Source organism: Leptidea sinapis, chromosome 3 (genome assembly GCF_905404315.1).
Source record: "Leptidea sinapis chromosome 3, ilLepSina1.1, whole genome shotgun sequence".
NCBI classification, from domain to species: Eukaryota; Metazoa; Arthropoda; class Insecta; order Lepidoptera; family Pieridae; genus Leptidea; species Leptidea sinapis.
This window is the reverse complement of record NC_066267.1, coordinates 7694685-7714737: the sequence shown is the minus strand read 5'-3', so window position 1 is coordinate 7714737 and position 20053 is coordinate 7694685. Positions and strand designations below refer to the sequence as shown.

The following is a 20053-nucleotide window of genomic DNA, read 5'->3' as shown; positions in this document are numbered from 1 at the left end:
AGTGTATTTGGGACATAAAAAGGTTCTAATAAAAATGTTCACTAAATTTCGTGAAAAATAAATTGATTGTGGAAAAGATAAAAAATTTGCCAGAAATTGAGATAAACCGTTTTTTATCCTTAATTACACCCCCCCTCCCTTCCACTTCCCGACCTCAGATCGCCCGTAATTTATTTTTCCTTTCATTTTTGTTATATTCTCTTCCGTTTCCACTGGGTTACATCCTTTGTAAATGGGAATGGCCTATGGACTTGCATTGCATACCATGCCACAAAATAAATGTTAATGGGAATCGCAGCAATAAAAACGCACTTGAATCACAACACACAAACCAATAATACACCTTTTTTATAGACCGACACCACTCCTATGATTCCTTTGGTGTTGCAGGAGAATGTGGTGACCGTGATCACTTAACATCAACTCACCCATACATTCGTTTGTCCAACTCTTCCAAAATAAAATTGTAATGTTCCCTTGTCTGAGAGTATATTCGCCTTAGATAATTTATATGTCTAGAGAGAGCCTCTTCATGCTAGACAGCCAATGAAAACAGGCCAGTTTTATGACTTAAGTGTGTGTGACACACTACGTCTTGCACTTGAGATTTGTATGTCACTGTGTGCATTGCTCAAAATAGAGGTAATTGTCAACCTCAATTTAAGCCTGCTAAGCCATTCTTCATTTCATAAGAAAACTGAGAGATGGCAAATCGCTATCATCATATAATTACAGTTAACTCACCATAACCATTTCTTTTATGAAAACTAATTAGAAATTGTGTGACTTCTATTTACACTCTTCTGTATTAAGCATTATCCAAATAAAAATTGATATATTCTTGGGCATAGAAATATAGATTATAATTTTCATTTAAAGCATATCATTCTAATGTATACTTTAATAAATATCAAAGGTTAAAACAACCTAGACTTTTATCATTTGATTTCTTTCATTATTAGTGCTTTGACCTTAGCATTGATTGCTCTTCCCATGGATAGGACATGAAAGTGTAGTAGTAGAGTGTAAAAAAAAAAAAATTTTTTTTTCTTTAATTACTTCCATGCAAGGCCGAGGAGGGTTGCTGCTTTAGAAGTAAAACTGTGTAGATAATAGTTATTTCCTCATTCACATTGCGTTAAAATTTATAAGCTCAACTGAAAGGGAAAAGGGAATTTGAAAGTTTCAACTCTTGTATCTTATTAAAGTGTAAAATATAATACCAATTTGATTTAAAGTATTTTATTGTATGTTCTAACAAAACAATATCTACAATTTCAAAATAATTATTATGTATATTCAATTTGCTTTCGGGTATAGAGAAATACATATATATATAACATATAAATTAAAATACCTTCATTGGAACATGTGGGTATATAATATAGACACACATTATAATTTATGAACTCAATATAATCATAATCAGTATTACTAAAAGAGTATTTACTAAGAATTGAAACTACTTTTAGATTACACAACAATAGGCGATATATATTCATATATAGTTGTCATCAACATGTAAAGCTAAAATATGTTAAGGGATTATGCAGTTTTGGTTTAGACACACCTTACTTAGCACAGTGAAATCACCATAACATATGGCATTCCTACATCTTTATTGACAGAGCTATACATACCAGGTTTTTCTTTCTTAACTGAGTTCATAAAATATGAATAAACATATAAAATGCAGTTACCATGACAATAGATTTTAAATCTATATTACATTACATTATTATATCTAATAATAAGTGCAATCTATGGAAAGAAAGGTCAAAATTTGGTTTAATTTATCGTGGCATGGGTGGCATGCTTGGCATAGGTCCTGTCATAGAAGTATTTGTCCCCAACAGCACCTGTAAATATAAATAAAACCAAAAAATATGAATAATATTTTAAATATAAAAAATGAATCAACCAATTATCAATTAGTGGTTAGCTAAATTCATCAAAAATTATTATAAATTCAGCTTATACAAATAAGACTCATTTTAATAAAATGTAATTAATATTTATATGATGATAAACTCGTTTTAACACAGTACTAACACACCACTAGGCTTGGTAAATTATAAAACAACTGTTTGGCTACAATATTAAATAGACTATTGCGATGTTATTAGAAAGAAGTTAAAAACACATTGAACACTTGTTTAAAAAAAGTTCTGTTACAAATCCATGTCTTTCTGTTGTTTAGCATCAATCTATAGATGTCATTTAAACAGTTTAGACACTGTTTCACAAAACATGTGTTAAAAATATTTTTTTTAATATAATAAAACAAAGCTTATAAATGCTTAACATTTTTGTCTGAATGGAGCAATGATAAATACACAAATTTCCAGCAATCATTTTAACAAGGTATTGTATACCAAAATTGTGAACATTTGAATATAATATAGTATGTACAATATAATATATACCTGTTTTTGTTGTGACTTTTGCATTTCCTCAACTTGTGCTCTTTCAACTTCAAATATAACAGGGGCAAACAAAATCACTGAAGAACTGGCTACCACCCACATTACGGATCGAGATAACTGGTACATATTCTTGACACCAGACCTATATTTAAAAATGAATTGAAAAACATTTTAATACCAATAACTATTATACTATTATCATCTCAATAATCAATGTAAGTAATTATTAATATATTTCTTACCAAGTCTTTGTTGTAACTGTGTATGTTCCATTACGTACACATTCAGGAAACATCTCTGTGAGTCCCCACAATCTTTCAGATAAAGTTTCATCAGGTTCCTAAATAGAGAATAATGAAATAAATTTTGAAATAAATCAATAATTTGATAATAGGAAGACAATTAATATTTTTAACTCACGTCGTCATATTCTTTTAGCGATATGAAGGGAGTTATGTCGCCGGCTTCAGCTGTAGGTGACGACCCCAGCTGTAAAAGAAAAACATACAATTCACATCATTTTCATTCGAATTATTTTAATCTCCTGTATTGTACATACCGCAGGAGTAACAAATATTTCTTCGGGTCTACGCTCAGGGGTATCATCTTTGCTAGCTGTCAATGATTCCATTCCACTATCACTCTGCTCTAGTTCATCAGGAAAATCCATTAACATATTAGGGAAATGTGATGTGCGTCTAAAGAAAGTCAAATAAGAGTTTTTTTTGTTAACCTCGTGCTTAGATTAGGAAATAAGATCTTGGAATGGCAAAAATTTATGTACCTACCATTTACTATATGATAATTGATTATTGATTACAAACGTCAAAAGTCAAATCTGATTGTGGTTGTGACACCTATCAAAAACAATTGAAGTATAAAGATTTTAATGTCATTAATGGTGCCATATTTACATATAAGTGAAATAACACACTTTTAGCTTTGTAACGCTATTATTACTTTTAAACACCTATGCCTATAAATTGGGGAGTCCCAGTCCCACAGATTTTGTGAGAGGTGACTATGTGCTTTTCGATTTGTGAGAGTTACACTGTCATCCTACGACGACAGATTGAACGGGCCAGAATCCACACGACTTCAGGAGGATAAAAGCTCTGCCAAAGTCAGGGAAATCGACTCCAGTCACTGTCCACCATCAACCATTGGAACCGCGCAACTGGGATTGTTATTCCTCACGAAGACGCAGGTTTCTCGACCGAGTGACACAGCGTATTTAACATTCCTCGTATACAAAAGTAGGAGTAATTATTACCCCATTCCAGGGTATATGCATTCGTTAGGGCGTATATCTGCTATCGTTGTTACGGTAATTTTAAGGGTAGCGCATAAATTTTGATGGCTATGTCTATGCAAGTATCTAGAGGCCCCACTGTAGTAACGCTGAAATAGAGCCGTCTAATGGGTTGCGTTCAATCAGCAATGGAAGACGGGCTTGCACCGATCCATCCCGCTGAAATAGTAGTATTGGGTGAGTGTCGCCACTATAGACAACACAGGACTTAAATTTACGAGGGCTTATGGTCGGCTCCCAGGCGTGGGATGGTTTTGGCAGTTGAACTCAAAAGGCATAGTTTAAGTCACATCATGTTAGCCTTTATCGATGCTATCAAAGGGAGAAAGCTTGGCAAATAGTAAGAATATTGCAAAAGAGATCCGCCGTGCATCGAACAAAGCGGTCCTCTTGAAACTTCTATCAATTAGGTTCTCCCAAGTATTTGTGAAAATAAATTAGTATTCCATTCGGGTGCAGCATACAGGTCGTTGTTGGCGGAAACTGTTTAATACTTCATCCTGTTCTGTCAAATTTCTCTTTCTCTTGGGAAATCGTCGAACAGATGGAGGAAAAACTTGTGAATACTTAAACAACCATAAAAATAAACATTTGTTGTAAACTCAAGCTCTTCGACAACATTTCTCTTAATGCCTGATCTAGTCTTAGAATACTGGGTCTCGAAATCTTGAGTAATTGTCAATTACGGATCATTTGGACGAGAAAGACATATGGATATCGAAGAAACTGGAGGTTGCAAATAAAGCAACGCATTTATTTCACGCCAGTCGTCATTCTTGAGTTGTAAAAAGCGCAGATGGAGTATTGCTCTCAAGTCTGGTCTGATACATGGCTAGAGTATCAGCCATTTAACGCAGAGTGAATGGTTAGATAACTTGGTGATGTGAAGAGAGGTCTCTTCATTGTGTGTCTTCTTCCGCATTTATTACGAGGAGCATTCCAAAGAGGTGTTTGACTTGATTCCCTTGATTCCTGCCCTTGAATTCCACCTATGTGTGGTAGGTGGATGTATCCTATCATCCTCATTGTGTGACACAGCGTATGTATGGCGTCCTTAGATTTCGGTTTTGAAGGAACTTTCCTCCACGTACAACCAAACTATATAATGATATTCGTAGCGGGGTGTTTTGGTGTTTTCAGAACAGTATACCATAGGTATCTTCAAAAAAAGCACGCACTCTCTAGTCACAATTATAGCACCTACAAAAATAAAGGTAGTGCCGGATTGATTCTCGCAAATTAAGGATTGGAGTGGGTTTCTGTTATTGTGACATCACGAAGGTATTTCGCACCGTGTCAGGTGTTTAAATATTATGGTAACCTAAAAATCTACTCACTTTATTAAAACAAAACAAACAGATGCAGATCTATTGTATACATATTTTCGGATGTTTGTTTTAATAATACTAAAAAACAACACAAAATATAATAGCAAAATTAGAATTACTTGACAATCATCAGGCGAGCTGCATTTACATAAAGGCTCTATTGGCATGATTTCAATATCATCTTTCTAAAATATGAAACACATAAATCTCGTATGAACTGTAGCAACTGTACTCAAAATATATCTGACTTAATGACTTTTGCTTTTTAATGAAGCATGAATCTACATTAAGTTTTAATTTGAAATACGAAGTATTTTCTCTTTATACTCTTTGGATACCCTGAAGTCTGGCCACAAATAGCTTATAATATTTGTATCTATTTGTATATTAATGGCTTCAAGGGGTTCGACTTAGTATCCCGTAGCACTAATTAGGAGGCAAAAAAAAATTGTAGTTAATAGAGCTTTAGTTCACGACTATAACGATACTACTGTTATTACCAGGTAATGCAGCATTTTCAAGAAAATAACGAAAAAAAATTCTAACCTACGCTGGCCGGCTGGCATGGCAGTGGGAGGCAAAAAGACTAGACGGCATCATGAATAATAATTTTTATAAAAAAGGCTAGAACCCAGAGTTGTAAAACCAGTTAAAAAGAATGATTGTAGGTCTATGACATGATGCCCAAACTTCAGTAATTGTCATTTGACATTTCTAAAAATTTAAGTAATTTAATTTATACCTTATACCTAGTGTAATGTTAATTGTTAACAAATTACATTCGATTTCTCAATAGTTATCTGGTTTTTCGATTTATTTATTTATTTTTACATTCATAGTTGTAAGATTTCAAATATTAGAATAATACATTTACTGAAATTTTGTGTGAAGTTTTATCCTCTTCGCGAGTGTTTATTGTCAATCCATAAAATTTTAGAAAAGTGACTAGAGTGACTGTTCCTGTGGATATTCTTATATTTATTCGCTATAGCTGCACAAATTGTGGTAAGAATTTATCTCTATTACATCGTTAATAATAACTTTAAACCTAAAATTGGATTCTGTCCTCATGTATTAGCAAAAGCAAAACCGGGCAATAATAGAAATGATGTTTCTTATTTTCTGTTATTGATTACTTATAATAATTATCTTTTTCAAATTCATCAGCTTCCCATTTGATTTCTAGGCACTATGTATATAGATCTAGATCTTTATTGTAGTTGTTGCCTTTCTATATCTTATGACATGGTAATGTCATAACATGGTGTGTTCTAATTTGCAAAGCAACATACAAGAATATTGTTCATAGTTTCATCTCTCAGTAATAAGAAAAGATTTGAACATACATTAGTGTTACTTATTTATCTTTAGATATGTATTTAAGATACATTTACCTAAGTAATTTTATTCACATTCATGATCTTTATTTAAAAAATAGAAAAACATGAAATTCAGTGTCAGCAGATGTAATTTTATCAATACCTCATGCCTCTGTAAAGGTCAGGCAATGTAAAAATAAATGCAAAATGGCAAATGCCATGAAGACAAAGCTAGGGTATCCAGATGAAAATATCAAAAGTTCGAAGAAAAGGCTGATATCCTGTGAAAAACTTTGACACAATTTATGAGCACAACAATTATTATGTCCACTCCAGGCAGATGATTGCAAGAGAAAAGCATTCGAATTCCTTCTTAGTCTCACTTATTATGACTGAGAGACTGAGCAGCTCCATCTCAAGATTGAAAGCAAATATGCAAAAATATTATTTTCAATTTCAAGATTGGTTTGACATATTTTATTTTTCCTTATCTACTTTTATGGCTGTCTCTTACCTGTTTGACATGATTTTAGTTTTAAATTATTCATAGAGAGTCCAACTGCTACCTATTTTCTCAGCAAAATCTTGTTACATAGTTTGGATGGTAGTGGCATTGTCTGATATCAGAACTAAATCATAAGCAAATCTAAGGTGGTTGAATTTATGATCATTTATATAATTACACCAATATTGTCTCACTCCAAAGTTCTAAAACCGCTTTATAGTGTTACTGAGAAAAGTTTTGGAGACAAAGGATCACTCTGTCTTACCCCAATTAATTTTTTAAACAAATTGGCAACTAGGAATTCCTTCCCTTTTGTGTGTAGTTAAATTTGTGCTGTACTTTTTACATATTATGTATAATATGTCTCTTATTACATATTTGTTCCATTAATTATGTGAGGCATTTTTGAGAATTTTTCAACATTTTGTTTCAAAGGTGAACCTGTGTCATGCTAAACAGCTACCAATCATACAAGCATATCCAACTGTGGTTTGTAACAGGCACACTACAAGTGCAGGGAAAGGCGTGAGGGATATGGCTTCTTTGAACATGAGACACACTTCACCTTCTTATTAGAATGTAAAAAGAAAAGGAAACATTTGACATTCATATGTGTCATTTCCTTGACCTATTTTGATTTGACTCTTGTTTTGTTTTATTCACTAAGCACATGTATTATGGTCCGACAACTTCATGCATGACCATACCATGGGGTGATAGACGGTGGCTATGGCCTTCTCACGCATAGCCCTTCCCCGCATCACTAACCGCTAACATCTTTAGTTTTTACTTTACACCTGCTCCTCCCTGTCATTGCGCACAAATTTGTTGGACTATAATCAACTGCATTTGCACCAATGAAAGTAGTAATAAACTAAAATTAGCTTATAAAATATAAATTCCTATTCGTGCCATTAATGTTTTCAGACAAAAGCTATAAATATTGTTTTTATGAAGTATTAAAATTATTGTGACACCCGGTAATGCACTTTGCCAAATATAATAAAATTTATTTATAATAAATGGAACCTATCTGCCAAAATATTAATATGGACAGTAAGAGCGCTTTCACACTATGTCCGATCCGAATCTGATCCGTACCCGTGAAATACGGTACGAAGTAGTCATAGAACTAATTCTACTGTAGTTTACGCACTAGATCCGGCTTCTGTCATCCGATGTCTTTTATTCGATTCTATTATTGATGGACTGAAGTATTATTTGTATTAACGTACGCGCACTTCGTCCGGTCCGAGTCCGGATTACGGGGTGTGCAGTGTTGATCAGTATACAATAATAAATATTGTCTGATTAAGAACTGAGTTTTACTTACCTTAATGTGACTGCAAGCATTGCTTCTGATGGTATAGGTACATTGTCTAAATTTTGTGTAGTGTTGTAAAATATTATCTTTTTTGTGATGAAAAATAAAATCGAAAGTGGACACACTTATTCTAGTAATTATAAAATAGCCTATCGAATTGACGTAACACTGCATGGTAATTGTAAAAAGCTCCTTTTAAACGCGTCGGTCCACCAAGAGAGTGTGCACCCAGATTTCTCCTTCGTACGTACAATAGCATTGCCAGAAGTTGAACCCGATTGAAAGGATTCATGATCAATGACGTAAATGCTCTGGTGTGGCACCGCGTAAAATGCCGTATGCCAAAATGTTGCCCCCTGAATTCCTTGGAATTGGATCACAGATATTTATTTTTATTGTAGGTTCTGAAATTATCTCTCATTTTTCCATTTACTGTCCAAATTCTTCATAGTTTTTTGATAATCAATGTATGTATACGTGCCTAGATTGTGTTGGTATGTGTGTACTGTTTAGTATTTGATGATCGCATTAACCCAAATATTGTAATAGCCCAATTGCACGTGGTATTGCCGTAAGTAGGTAATTGCCTTATTTCGTAACGTCGTAATAATCTTGTGTGATGACAAATAATTACTGTGTTAAATGTTTGTTAAGAATACAGTGATACTTGTGTATTGTATACATCGCGAGTTTATATCTATTCATGCTAATAAATGGAGAGCCGTTTTTTCCTTCGGTTATACCGTGAAAACTACTGATCGGCATAATACTCATACCATGAGAACTAAGAAGCGTGTTTCGGAGGTTTAGTGTAATATTATGTTTCTTGATAACCTATAATTTTTTGACAATTGTTCATACAACAAATACACAATTTAAATGGCAAAACAACGCTTGCCGGGTAGCACTTGACATAACAATATTATAAAATCGTACAGTCTCGAAGTCGTTATTAATGGTTTTAAGGTTTTTTTTTTATGTCTCATATTTTTCTATACAAATAATATTTTTTGTCTAACACTTCTCTAGCACGGTGATGTTATGCAGTGGGAAGATTCCTTTATGCACAAAATTGAGCCCGTTACATACGGTTTTAAATCGGGAACTAGTGTTGCAAAAAAGAATAATGAATGTTCTCGAATTGATATGACACAATTAATAATGAGGCTTTCTATATTATTAACAGAATTTTCAAAATCGGTTCAGTAGATCCATCGATTACGTAATACAACCTTACAAACTTTACCTCTTGATAATAATAGTAAAGATGTTGAAAAATGTGAGTTCCGTAAAATATCTTTTAAATCTATTAAAAGGCGTGTGTTATTAACCTTAGGTAGGTACTATGGTTGAATTTTGTAATAACGAACTGTTGAACCTACCTTTCATAGACGAAAATTTTCATAAAAATGTCCATAAAATGAAAACTACTGGGCCAAACTATGTAAAATTTATATGGGACCAAATGGCATCTATGTCGCATCAAAGAATTACGTAAATCGGATCATAAATCTCAGAGAAATCGGTGTACATACTTAAAAAGAAATACCGCTCGAATTGATAACCTCCTCCTTTTTTAAGTCGGTAAAGAATTAAAAGCTAAGTTAAAGAGTGTTGTAGCTTCAGAGCTCGCGCGGACACACAACGATGAGTTGCTTCCAGAATGTGTCAGTCAAACAATGTGCGTCTCATTTTTAATAAATTCGCAATGTAATTTACTCGAAGTGCACTATTTCCGTCATGATCGTTCGCTGTTATATCGGCTATCTGGCGCCCGTGTTGGCTATTTATTACATTTTGTTTGGATCGACGCCAGAGGATCGATTAAAATGACGACGAATTCACATGAGTAACTAACCTTTAGACAAACAGCCTCAGCACGTTGGATGCATTATATTATATTGTTTCACGTGAGCTCCGTATTATATCCGTCAGAAATGTTATTTTTTTTTTATTATTAGCTCATTTCAACTGAGATTTGGTTAACAATATCTATCTTTTTAGTCATATTATAATCCTTTAAGATTTTTAAGCAAACTTTTTAGAAAGGGAACATTTTATGCGAATCCGTTGGAAAAATTGAATCTGAAAACCTTTGGCGAACAAATGCCGTCTTTGATCGGTTACGTAACCTAAGGGTCTCTCGTAAGGCAGATTGGCGTCACAAAGTCTCGGGCTCGGGGTGAACTAGAGCGCATGGCAGCGCCTTTAACGGTGCAGAGTGTGACGTCACCCGTCACGCCCTACGCATTCGTGAGCAAGGTCGAGGACTCCCCCTCTATTTCAGATTATACGAGCGCCCACCTTCTACCGCCTGGATTTCGTTGACGTCGCAACCTGACCATTGAAACAAATTTTTGTTTACAATTCTATTGGTTCTTTGATCATAATTCATATTCTATTATAGAAGTAGCCCAAGTTACTCCTTAATATGAGCTTGCAGACAGTGAAAGTCCCGTCAAAACCGGTGCTGGCTGCTTTCCTATTTCAGCGAAATAAACAGTGACAGTTTTTTTTTAAATAAATGGGGTTTCTGGTGTAAGTACCAGAGTTATGCATTTACTAAAACAACTCATTATTTAGTAATATTTGCTTTTACCACATACACTAATTTTAAATCTACATTTGACCAAATTATTTTTGTGTTATTAATCACTTAGGTCATGATACATTTTCACACCCCACTTTACTAACAATTTATTCATACGGTATTTATTATTTTCCGAATTGTACTATTATGACGTATAATTCTTACAATCCAGGAGGTCTACTCGCAAAATCGACAACGATACATTCGGAACGATACGATAATACTCCGAATATATCGCAACTACCCTACTCTAACTAATGTTCGAATTCCTTATCGTTTATCGTTACCATAGACTAATATTTTGATATTTTTTACGATGTTAGTGTGAATGAAATATGTGCAAACCTAAACATTATCTGTGCTATGTCGCTGTGAAGTGTCAAAAGTCAAAAGTCATAACATAGTTTAGGCGCTAAGGACCAGGCCAGACTCTGCACCACCAATTTGGTATCATTTACACATAATGTAAATGTTAAAAAAATATGTAATGAATATAATATGACCATTTTAAATTGAATAAATAATACAAAACTCGCGGATAATAAAATGTAAAAAAAAAGTAACAACCCTTCTCGTCGACATCCTATTTCTCAGGCGGCCATTTGCATTATTTCTACGCATAAACGATCAACAAAATGACTTAAATAACTTAGTAGTAAAAAAATCCTGTTGAATAGTAAATGAATATTGTATGGCAAATATATCTATACAACTTGACACGATAATAGCAACTACTAGAAGGTGTCGTTGAGATTATCGTAAAAGTGACGTTTGATTATTTGTGAAATTCGAATATTCATCCCTGACATTTTCAACTAAGAGTAGGGTTAGGACCGATAATATCGAATAATGTTTCGTTCGTTCAATCATCCTTTCGACATTGAATACGATGTAACTAAGAGTAGGATTCGACACGACTAATGCCACAATTTATCGTATATCGATTTTAGGAGTAGGACCCCAGGTGTTGCCGTTCCTTCACAGTGCGGTATTCAAGGAATTCTGCTATGTACAACTAAGCTTTGGAATAAGCTTCCTTGCACAGTGTTTCCAGGACGATACAGCTATCTACATGGCCGAACACGCTCCTGTGATTCCCGGTGTTTGCTAGAGAGTATAGTACGGAGTGTTTACTTACCATCAGGTGACCCGTTGTATTTCTACCTCATTCATAAAAAAATATTTGTCGCACGTAAAAAATATTAGTGAATAATTAATCATACCGCGGCATTTAGGCTGGTTTGCATCATATTAGCTGTTATAGTTGAGGTTTAAGTCAAATTTAACGTTAACTGACTTTAACAGACTGTGGAATGTTTTGCATATATCGTATTCCTTGCCATAGTTAAATTTAAAATGTGAAATATAAAGTCAATATCGAATATTTATTTGAAACTTTTGACAGGTCGCTATTTAGCTATATTTAACATTAACAATAGCTTTAACTGGCGAGGGTTCGACGGTTACGGTTAACAGTTAAAGTTATGACGTCATCTACAAATTTTCAAATGGTGCAACATATTATCTGCTTAACCGATACATTCACATGTATGTTATTGCTATAGTAAGTTGATGAAATCCAGCCCTAATATTTTTATCAGTCAATCGTAACAGCGATTGAAAAACTTGAACTATAACGTGCCGCTTAAAAGGGCGTGACCCGTGAAGGTCTCATTAGCCTCCAACTGGATCTGAACTACGCTGTGTAAACTTGACGGTAATTAACCTTTACTGCGTTTCAACTTGAATACTCTTCCATTCCGAAATGATTATTATTTTCTTACCATGATTTGAAGAGTTTTTTTATAGAAAATTCCGCCGAATTCCACCTTCGCACCACACGCCACAAGTTAGGATAACATCCCCACCATCTGGATGTGTGGTGGTCCTCCACAGTGCGGTTTTCAAGGAGCTTTCTTCCACGTACTACAAATTTGTGGAATGAGCTTCCTTGTGCGGTGTTTCCGGCACGATACGACATGGGTACCTTCAAAAAAGCGCGTACACCTTTGCTTAAAAGCCGGCAACGCTCTTGTGATTCCTCTGGTGTTGCAAGACAGTGTGGGCGGCGGTGATCACTTAACACCAGGAGACCCGTACGCTCATTTGTCCTCCTATTCCATAAAAAATTAGGACACGAGCGTACGGTTCACTTGATAGTAAGTAAGCACCGTCTGTCTTGCTTCACTAGAGAAATTACAATACCGATGTCGTATGTTGTAGATAACTCTTTCTAAAGTCAAAGTCAAATAAACTTAGTTTACTAAGCGCTTTTGAATCGTTACTACAATTTTTTTTTAAATGACTGAATTTACCATAACATAAGAAACTCAACGGCCACTCTTTCCAATCAAATAAAGTATTTCACAATGGCTGTAATATACATAACAAATTAGTTTGTAAGGTGCTGCATCCAATATATGAATCGTGTTTAAATTATAAACATTATTTCATTAAAAGTAATAAATAATTAACTGTATAAATAGACATTATCGTATATTGGATGCATCAACCTTTAGAGCTTGAACTCATCGTTTGTGAAATGATGCTTCGTGAACACGATGGTCGTGATTGCTGTCACTCTTATAGGTCTATTACGTTGTCCGGGCTTCTATCAAGGCCCTTAAATAAAATCTTTTACCTACAATTTTCATTTTCATTCCTCTCTGAAAAGAAGCCATTTAAATAATACGCAACTCACTGAGCGCAAATTCAAGAAATATATTAAAACTTCATTGACAAAGAAGGCTTTCTATAGTATAGTAGATTATATAGTGGTTCAGGCCACCTCAAATTGTATCATAATATATTTGAAGTTATATCTATGAACTATAAGAGGGACAGGGAGTTTCTTATTACTTCTTCTCCCCATGTCAAAGCTCCTTTACAAACTGAGGTAGCTTCATGTCGTTTACCAAGTGTTGTTGCAATATTATGTTATTGTCACTCCCTATGGTAAATATATATTTCTACTTTTACGCACCTAGGGAGGGAAGTAGACGTGTTTGCACGCGGTTTGAGATGGCATTTTCCCTTCCGTGTTGCGTGTACGACTTTTAACCACACCTGTAATGGAAAGTTCACTTTTTTATCCTATTGTCGTTAGAAAAAGTCTCACTTTTCGGTCCTATGAATTTGTTGATGCATGAGTAATAATAATACGTCAACAATTTCCTTTTCGACAACAGGGTAAAAAAACGAACTTTCCTCGGAGACGTGGTGATTGTATATTACGCACTCAGGGAGAAAAATAGGCCACCCCGCGGAATATTGACAATCGCCGGTGGCAATGTCCTACTTATCTCACGTGGTGCGTATATAATTTTTTTCCCATCTGGATGAATAGCTCGCTTCTAGCCATCTTGCCGGCAGTGAATCAGTCACTTTTGTCCCTCGTACCAGGGACTAAAAGCGAACTTTTTATCAAGGTGGGAAAAAAATTATATATTTAGCTCGAAATTGTTTTTTGCTAGGACTATCTGATGAGGGTGACCAATAGGGCCGCCGCTGTTTGTTCTTATTATTTCATTATTACAACGTAGCGCTTGTCAGACCAGCCCTTGTCCGGTTTTCTGACAGGAGCACTGATAAATACATTAAATTTCTGAGAATTTGAATCATTTTCATTTTCTGTTGTTAATAATTTATACGTCAAGATAGACTGTGACAGCTGTGAACATGTTTAAAAAATATAGCGGCGAACTGTAAGCCTTTATTTTCAGCAACTTACACTAAAACATAATGACTGACGTATCGTGAGCATAACGTAGCTGTCATGCACATTTAATTAATAAACCTGGCTTGGCTTCATATCTGAGTTTGTACCATTGAAATTTTAATTTATTGTATTCGTCTTTGCCGACTAAAACGATGTTTTTATCAGAATGTACTGTAAATTTGAAAGTCAATTAACAAATAATAGTAATCATACAATACTGTGTATGTTATATGGTATACCGTTTTATGGTTAAGGCGAAGATTAAGCAGAAAACACGCAAACATGGTGTTTTTAGACAAGTTTTGTGGTGAAAGTATAGCATTTCGAGCTATGAACACTATTTAATCCTGTTACACATATCCTTAAGTCTTATTTGTAGGTTGCTAATGCTTGCTGTTGGTTATAGTTAACACTGCCGAGCCTTTTTGAACTACCACTTTTCTTTGAAGTTAAACAAGTTTTTTGGCATGGCGTGACGCATTTTTTTGGTACCTACTTCTCTCAGAAAAGTTATTCTTATAGCTTATACTTTTTTGTGTAGGTTCATTTATTCATATTAGTAGTGAATAACGAGGATTGTAAGCACATAAACTGATTTCCACCCAAGAATTTTGAAAGTATTAGCTTTGTTATATAGACGGCGGGCTGGCAGCCGTGAACTCATATCGCTCAAGGTCGCTGGCATTTAGTGTCGCCTTATATGAGTGATATTTATCGGCAATACATTATTTCTGATCCCCTCCTGATTTGGCAGATGTGATAAAAACCTAGAAAATATTAATTTGTTATACTGATTGATTTTTATAAACAAAACTGCCATTTTTTTAGTGTGTGATATAACCAGATTGTTAGTGATAACTTCGTCTATGGTCTCGGGCATATGAGGTAGGGGTCTCCCCAGCCCCCTTCGTATTGAATGTCGACTGTTTTTGTTTCACGTGGGTGTTGTATTCTAGAAGCTTCATTGAAAACGCTGGCGTCATTCGCGGTTGCGAAAATAATAATGCTAATGCCTAGAGTTATTTAAATTGGTACTTTAATGAAACAGATAAGTAAGTAATTACCTATTAAGTAACTAGTTATTGTTGGTTAGTAATGGTTACTATTAAGTGACTTTAAAAACAGGAGGATTATTTTTTTTATGGAAGAGGAGCACAAATGAGCAAACGGGTCACATTATGCTAAGGCGACACTAAATGCCAGCGACCTTGAGCGATATGAGTTCACGGCTGCCAGCCCGCCGTCTATATAACAAAGCCAATATTTTCAAAATTCTTGGGTGGAAATCAGTTTATGTGCTTACAATCCTCGTTATTCACTACTAATATGAATAAATGAACCTACACAAAAAAGTACAAGCTATAAGAATAACTTTTCTGAGAGAAGTACCAAAAAAATCGTCACTCCTTGCCAAAAAACTTTTTTAACTTCAAAGAAAAGTGGTAGTTCAAAAAGGCTCGGCAGTTTTAACTATAACCAACAGCAAGCATTAGCAACCTACAAATAAGACTTAAGGATATGTGTAACAGGATTAAGTAGTGTTCATAGCTCGAAATGCTATACTTTCACAACAAAACATGTCTAAAAACACCATGTTTGCCTGTTTTCTGCGCCTTAAGTGATCACCGCTATACACTTCTGTACATACACCAGTGGAATCGCAGGAGTTTCTTGCCTGTCATCTCCGCCGGGAACGGCGGTGGTTGGTAATTTATTAGGTACTACCTAAACCAACTTACTTATCTGAAACCAATATATTCGGATTATATAACAACATCCGCCGGACTCCAACTTCGCACGACACGCCACAAGTTAGGATATCATCCCCACCATCTGGATGTGGGGTGTCCCTCACAGTGCGGTTTTCAAGAAACTTTCTTACTCGTACTACAAAGCTGTAAAATGAGCTTCCTTGTGCGGTGTTTCCGGGACGATACGACATGGGTACCTTCAAAAAAAGCGCGTACTATTTCGTTAAAGGCTCTTGTGATTTCTCTGGTGTTGCAGGAGAATGCGGGCGGAGGTGATCACTTTACACCAGGTGACCCGTACGCTCGTTTGTCCTCCTTTTCCATAAAAAAACATAATATCATGTATTTCGTATTGATGTTGCGTGTTTTCGTAATAAATTAAGAATGTAGGAATAATAATGAGAAATAATTTTTCAAGTATAGAATCACAATATATAGCGACTATAAGCAAACAAATTCAAAGGAAATGAAAATAGTGTCAAGGACCTGATCAGGTTAGGAAGGTAAGGATAGCTTAAAAGAATAGTCATGATCTTAAAAAACAAATAAAATCTCATGTTATAACTTCCACAAAGCAGATTACGAGCAGATTATTATAGAGTTTGATAAAATAAAATCGCAGACTGAGTTTCAACTATGCAATGATGTACACAATATGATATCATCATTTTATACACTTTTAAATAGCACAATAGACAAATATGTGCCTAAATCCAATTGGCGGAAGCATCCACCCTGGTTCAACAAAAAAATTATTAAATAACCGAGGTAAAAATATAAATTACTTCATAAATAATTTGTTAGGTTATTAAAGTGAAAACCCTCACTTCTGGAATTAATACACAAATAAAATTTGAAAATTACTTTACAAACACAACAAATTGTTTAGATTTGCGAGAGCGACATCTGAAGTCAATTTCCTAATATGCAAATATTGGGGTTGAACAGGTTATCAACTATAAAGTAGATCCTGTAGATGAAGCCACAACCTGAGAGTTGAACAAAGCATACAAGATTTTATGACGATACTTCACTCGAACGGTTAGCTCAGTTGGAAGAGCACTCGCACAATATCAGAGTAAACCTGAAATATTTCTATACAAACTAAAAGACAAACATATTAATGTAAAACATACCAAATACTCGAAACTATAGTTCTAAAGTTTAGAATCTTAACTGTGAGTCGAAACTAATAGTGACAAATTGAAACATTTTGATATAATATTTTACCTACGCGCAGTATCTCACAGGTTCACATTCAAATTGAAATTTTTTTTTTTTTTCAAAATCACTTATTGATCGTCGAAAACTACCACCCATTCAAAATAGACTGCCTCAGACCTGAGAAGAACGGGCGCAAGAAACTCAGCGGGGCAGCATTGAATTGTGTACTAAGTATTTTGCCACTTAAATATTATTTGAAATAGAGATGAAAAGACAACGACAGTTAATATTCATTACCAATCTATTTCTGCAAATGAAATCTTTAAGTTTATTAATCCATAATATATCTCCAATGCTTGTTTGCAATAACATTCCACAAATTCACTAATTAATTATGTTTGGTTTAAGAAAATTTATTGAATTAGGCGTTACTTTGCGGAAATCCATAATTATACAAATGATTTAAGTTTTAAGTAAGTAGACAACACGTCCTGAAGATGCCTCGTGTAGAGGCGAAACACGTGTCGAATTGTTTGAAAAACAAATATTGGCGGAATTAACACTAAAGAAAACTTAAATCATTTGTCTATGTTTGGTTTCATCACAAGCTTTTAATAGAATTTTATTTTAGGTTTACCCTTTGATCTTGGCTGTGCACGTTCTTCGACTTTAGTGATTTTGTGACCTGACTGTTGTCATATTAATTATTCTGTTGATAGTTATCCAAAGAACCGACTGTAATGAATTAATTTTCTAGTACGTGGACGACGCTCAGACATTTTTGTATCAAATACATTTGTAGTATTTTTTTTATCATTCATCTACGAATGAGCGTAGGTAGTTGAAGCTAAATAAATAAGCTTTTAAGTTTTTAAGCTGAAGTAAACGATAAAAAAACTATGTCGATAGATGGGGTTTCTAATACGCCATAATAAATAGCTAAGGTGAAGGGCGTGATGCCGCCACAAATACGAACTTTCAAACATTTTTTGGTGTTATCGTGTTCAGACTCCGAACAATTCTTATGTTAGACCGTCTCTATTTAAATATGGGTGTTTTTTAATTTCAATGCCTTCGGAGAAACTATTCTAAGACTGGTACCTACGTGAAGCCATTGAATTAAAAAAAAACACCCAAATTTCAATAGAGAAAACGGTCTAAAATTATGTAACACCTGGGATCAAATAATCTCTAAAATAAAAGCCACAACTATACATACCAAAAACGAAGAGGCCACTGTCAGTAAATATTACCAAAAACCATCTGTCTACAGTAAATACCACCTCCGCGGCAATAAATTGCGCTAAACTTTATAATGATAACTATGACAAATACTATCATTGACTCATTTCATCTGCAGTCCCCTTGAAAACGAGATCTGGAAAGTTCTAGAAACATTAACTAAAATAAAAATAAAAAATTAAACTTCTACGCAAAAATCGAATGTAAAAACATAGTTACACGCGTTTTAATCCTATAAAAGTGTTTTATTTAGATTATTCTGTTACATTGTCGTGGCAAATTATTCTATTCAACCAAAACAAAAACAGGCCAGATAAGACATAAGTCAACAATAGAATTTCTGTATACCTAAATTTATATTTAGACGGCTCTTTGTATCGCGAAAGTTAAGCTGTATTGTTCGTTGATAAGAGTCTTGAGTCTTGACAGATAAATGTCAATTGGCACGCGACTCCATAGACAAGCTACAACCGATAAGGTGAAGGTTATTTGTGTTTTAGGATTTTAAAGCGGTGATGTAATACCTCTGGAAATAACTACTCCATGTAATTGGATTCATTAACGTAATGCCTAGAAAAAATTGCTGATAATGCGTTTTGTGTGTTTGCCTATTATTTGTTTACTGTTTTACGTAGAAAAGCTGGTTTATAACAATAACGCGGAAAGCGCGCGATGCTCAGTTTTATGGAATCCTCTAGTCATGGACAAATATTAATTTTTTAGTATCAAATTGGTTTATATACCCCAAAAATGACATTGCATCGATAGTGCATTTTGTACTTCTGTTGTTGCGTTCTTATATAACCTACTGATTTCACTCAAACATAAAAAGCAGTCCGTTTTTTGTATCCTTTCTAAAGTTTTCGTTTTGGAATAGGTATCAATTTAATTTGCTGACAACATATAAATATTTTGTAGCAAATAATATTTACTAGGTAGTTTATTACAATTAAATATCCCCACTGTATTTTATTCTAAACATCAAAATAAAATGCGATTGTTTCAATTATAAAACAATAATGTCACTTTACTTACTATTTTTGGCGATTTATAAATAAATTTGTTTGAAAGCACACCTTTTACTGTTTTTAATTATAAACAAAATTGTTTTGTTTCTATCCTCAATATTTTGATAATCGAAGTATAAATAAAATTGCTTGACAGCGCAACATTGATGTTGTATCCCGGAAGGAACAACAAACAATTACTGAACCACTCGTCTAAGAAAAAATAATGAAGAGGGGTAAGTTTCTATCGTGACCAATATATATGTATGAAAATTACCGAAAAGGGCTAAATTCTTACCTTAATTTACTGGTCAAACCTTATATTCTATAACTTTGTGTTTCCAAAAAAATTGCGGTACTAATCTAA

At 34.3% G+C, this 20053-nt stretch overlaps 2 protein-coding genes across 2 annotated transcripts in view; one reads left to right on the top strand and one right to left on the bottom strand.

Moving 5' to 3' along the window:
• Nucleotides 1-1226: 1226 nt before the first annotated feature.
• LOC126979600 (mitochondrial import receptor subunit TOM22 homolog) lies at nt 1227-3221 on the bottom strand. The gene is made up of 5 exons (XM_050828972.1): nt 2986-3221; nt 2847-2915; nt 2669-2766; nt 2427-2568; nt 1227-1859 (listed from the first exon to the last, which is right to left on the bottom strand). The coding sequence occupies exons 1-5, from the start codon at nt 3100-3102 to the stop codon at nt 1794-1796; spliced, it is 492 nt and encodes a 163-aa protein (XP_050684929.1). The 5' UTR covers nt 3103-3221; the 3' UTR covers nt 1227-1793.
• A 2583-nt stretch (nt 3222-5804) lies between these two features.
• The window catches only part of LOC126979367 (inositol hexakisphosphate kinase 2), a 54178-nt gene continuing 39929 nt past the window's right edge, over nt 5805-20053 (top strand). The window contains exon 1 of the mRNA XM_050828607.1: nt 5805-6071. The gene's annotated coding sequence lies outside the window, so the exon portion shown is untranslated. The remainder of the gene's footprint in view (nt 6072-20053) is intronic.

What these genes read in the sequence shown, in the direction of transcription:
- LOC126979600 (XM_050828972.1), bottom strand. Translation starts at nt 3,102, where the DNA reads ATGTTAATGGATTTTCCTGATGAACTAGAGCAGAGTGATAGTGGAATG. An exon ending in AAATATTTGTTACTCCTGCG is followed by an intron (nt 2,916 to 2,985) that starts GTATGTACAATA and finishes TTTCTTTTACAG; the next exon opens with CTGGGGTCGTCACCTACAGC. An exon ending in CGCTAAAAGAATATGACGAC is followed by an intron (nt 2,767 to 2,846) that starts GTGAGTTAAAAA and finishes TTCTCTATTTAG; the next exon opens with GAACCTGATGAAACTTTATC.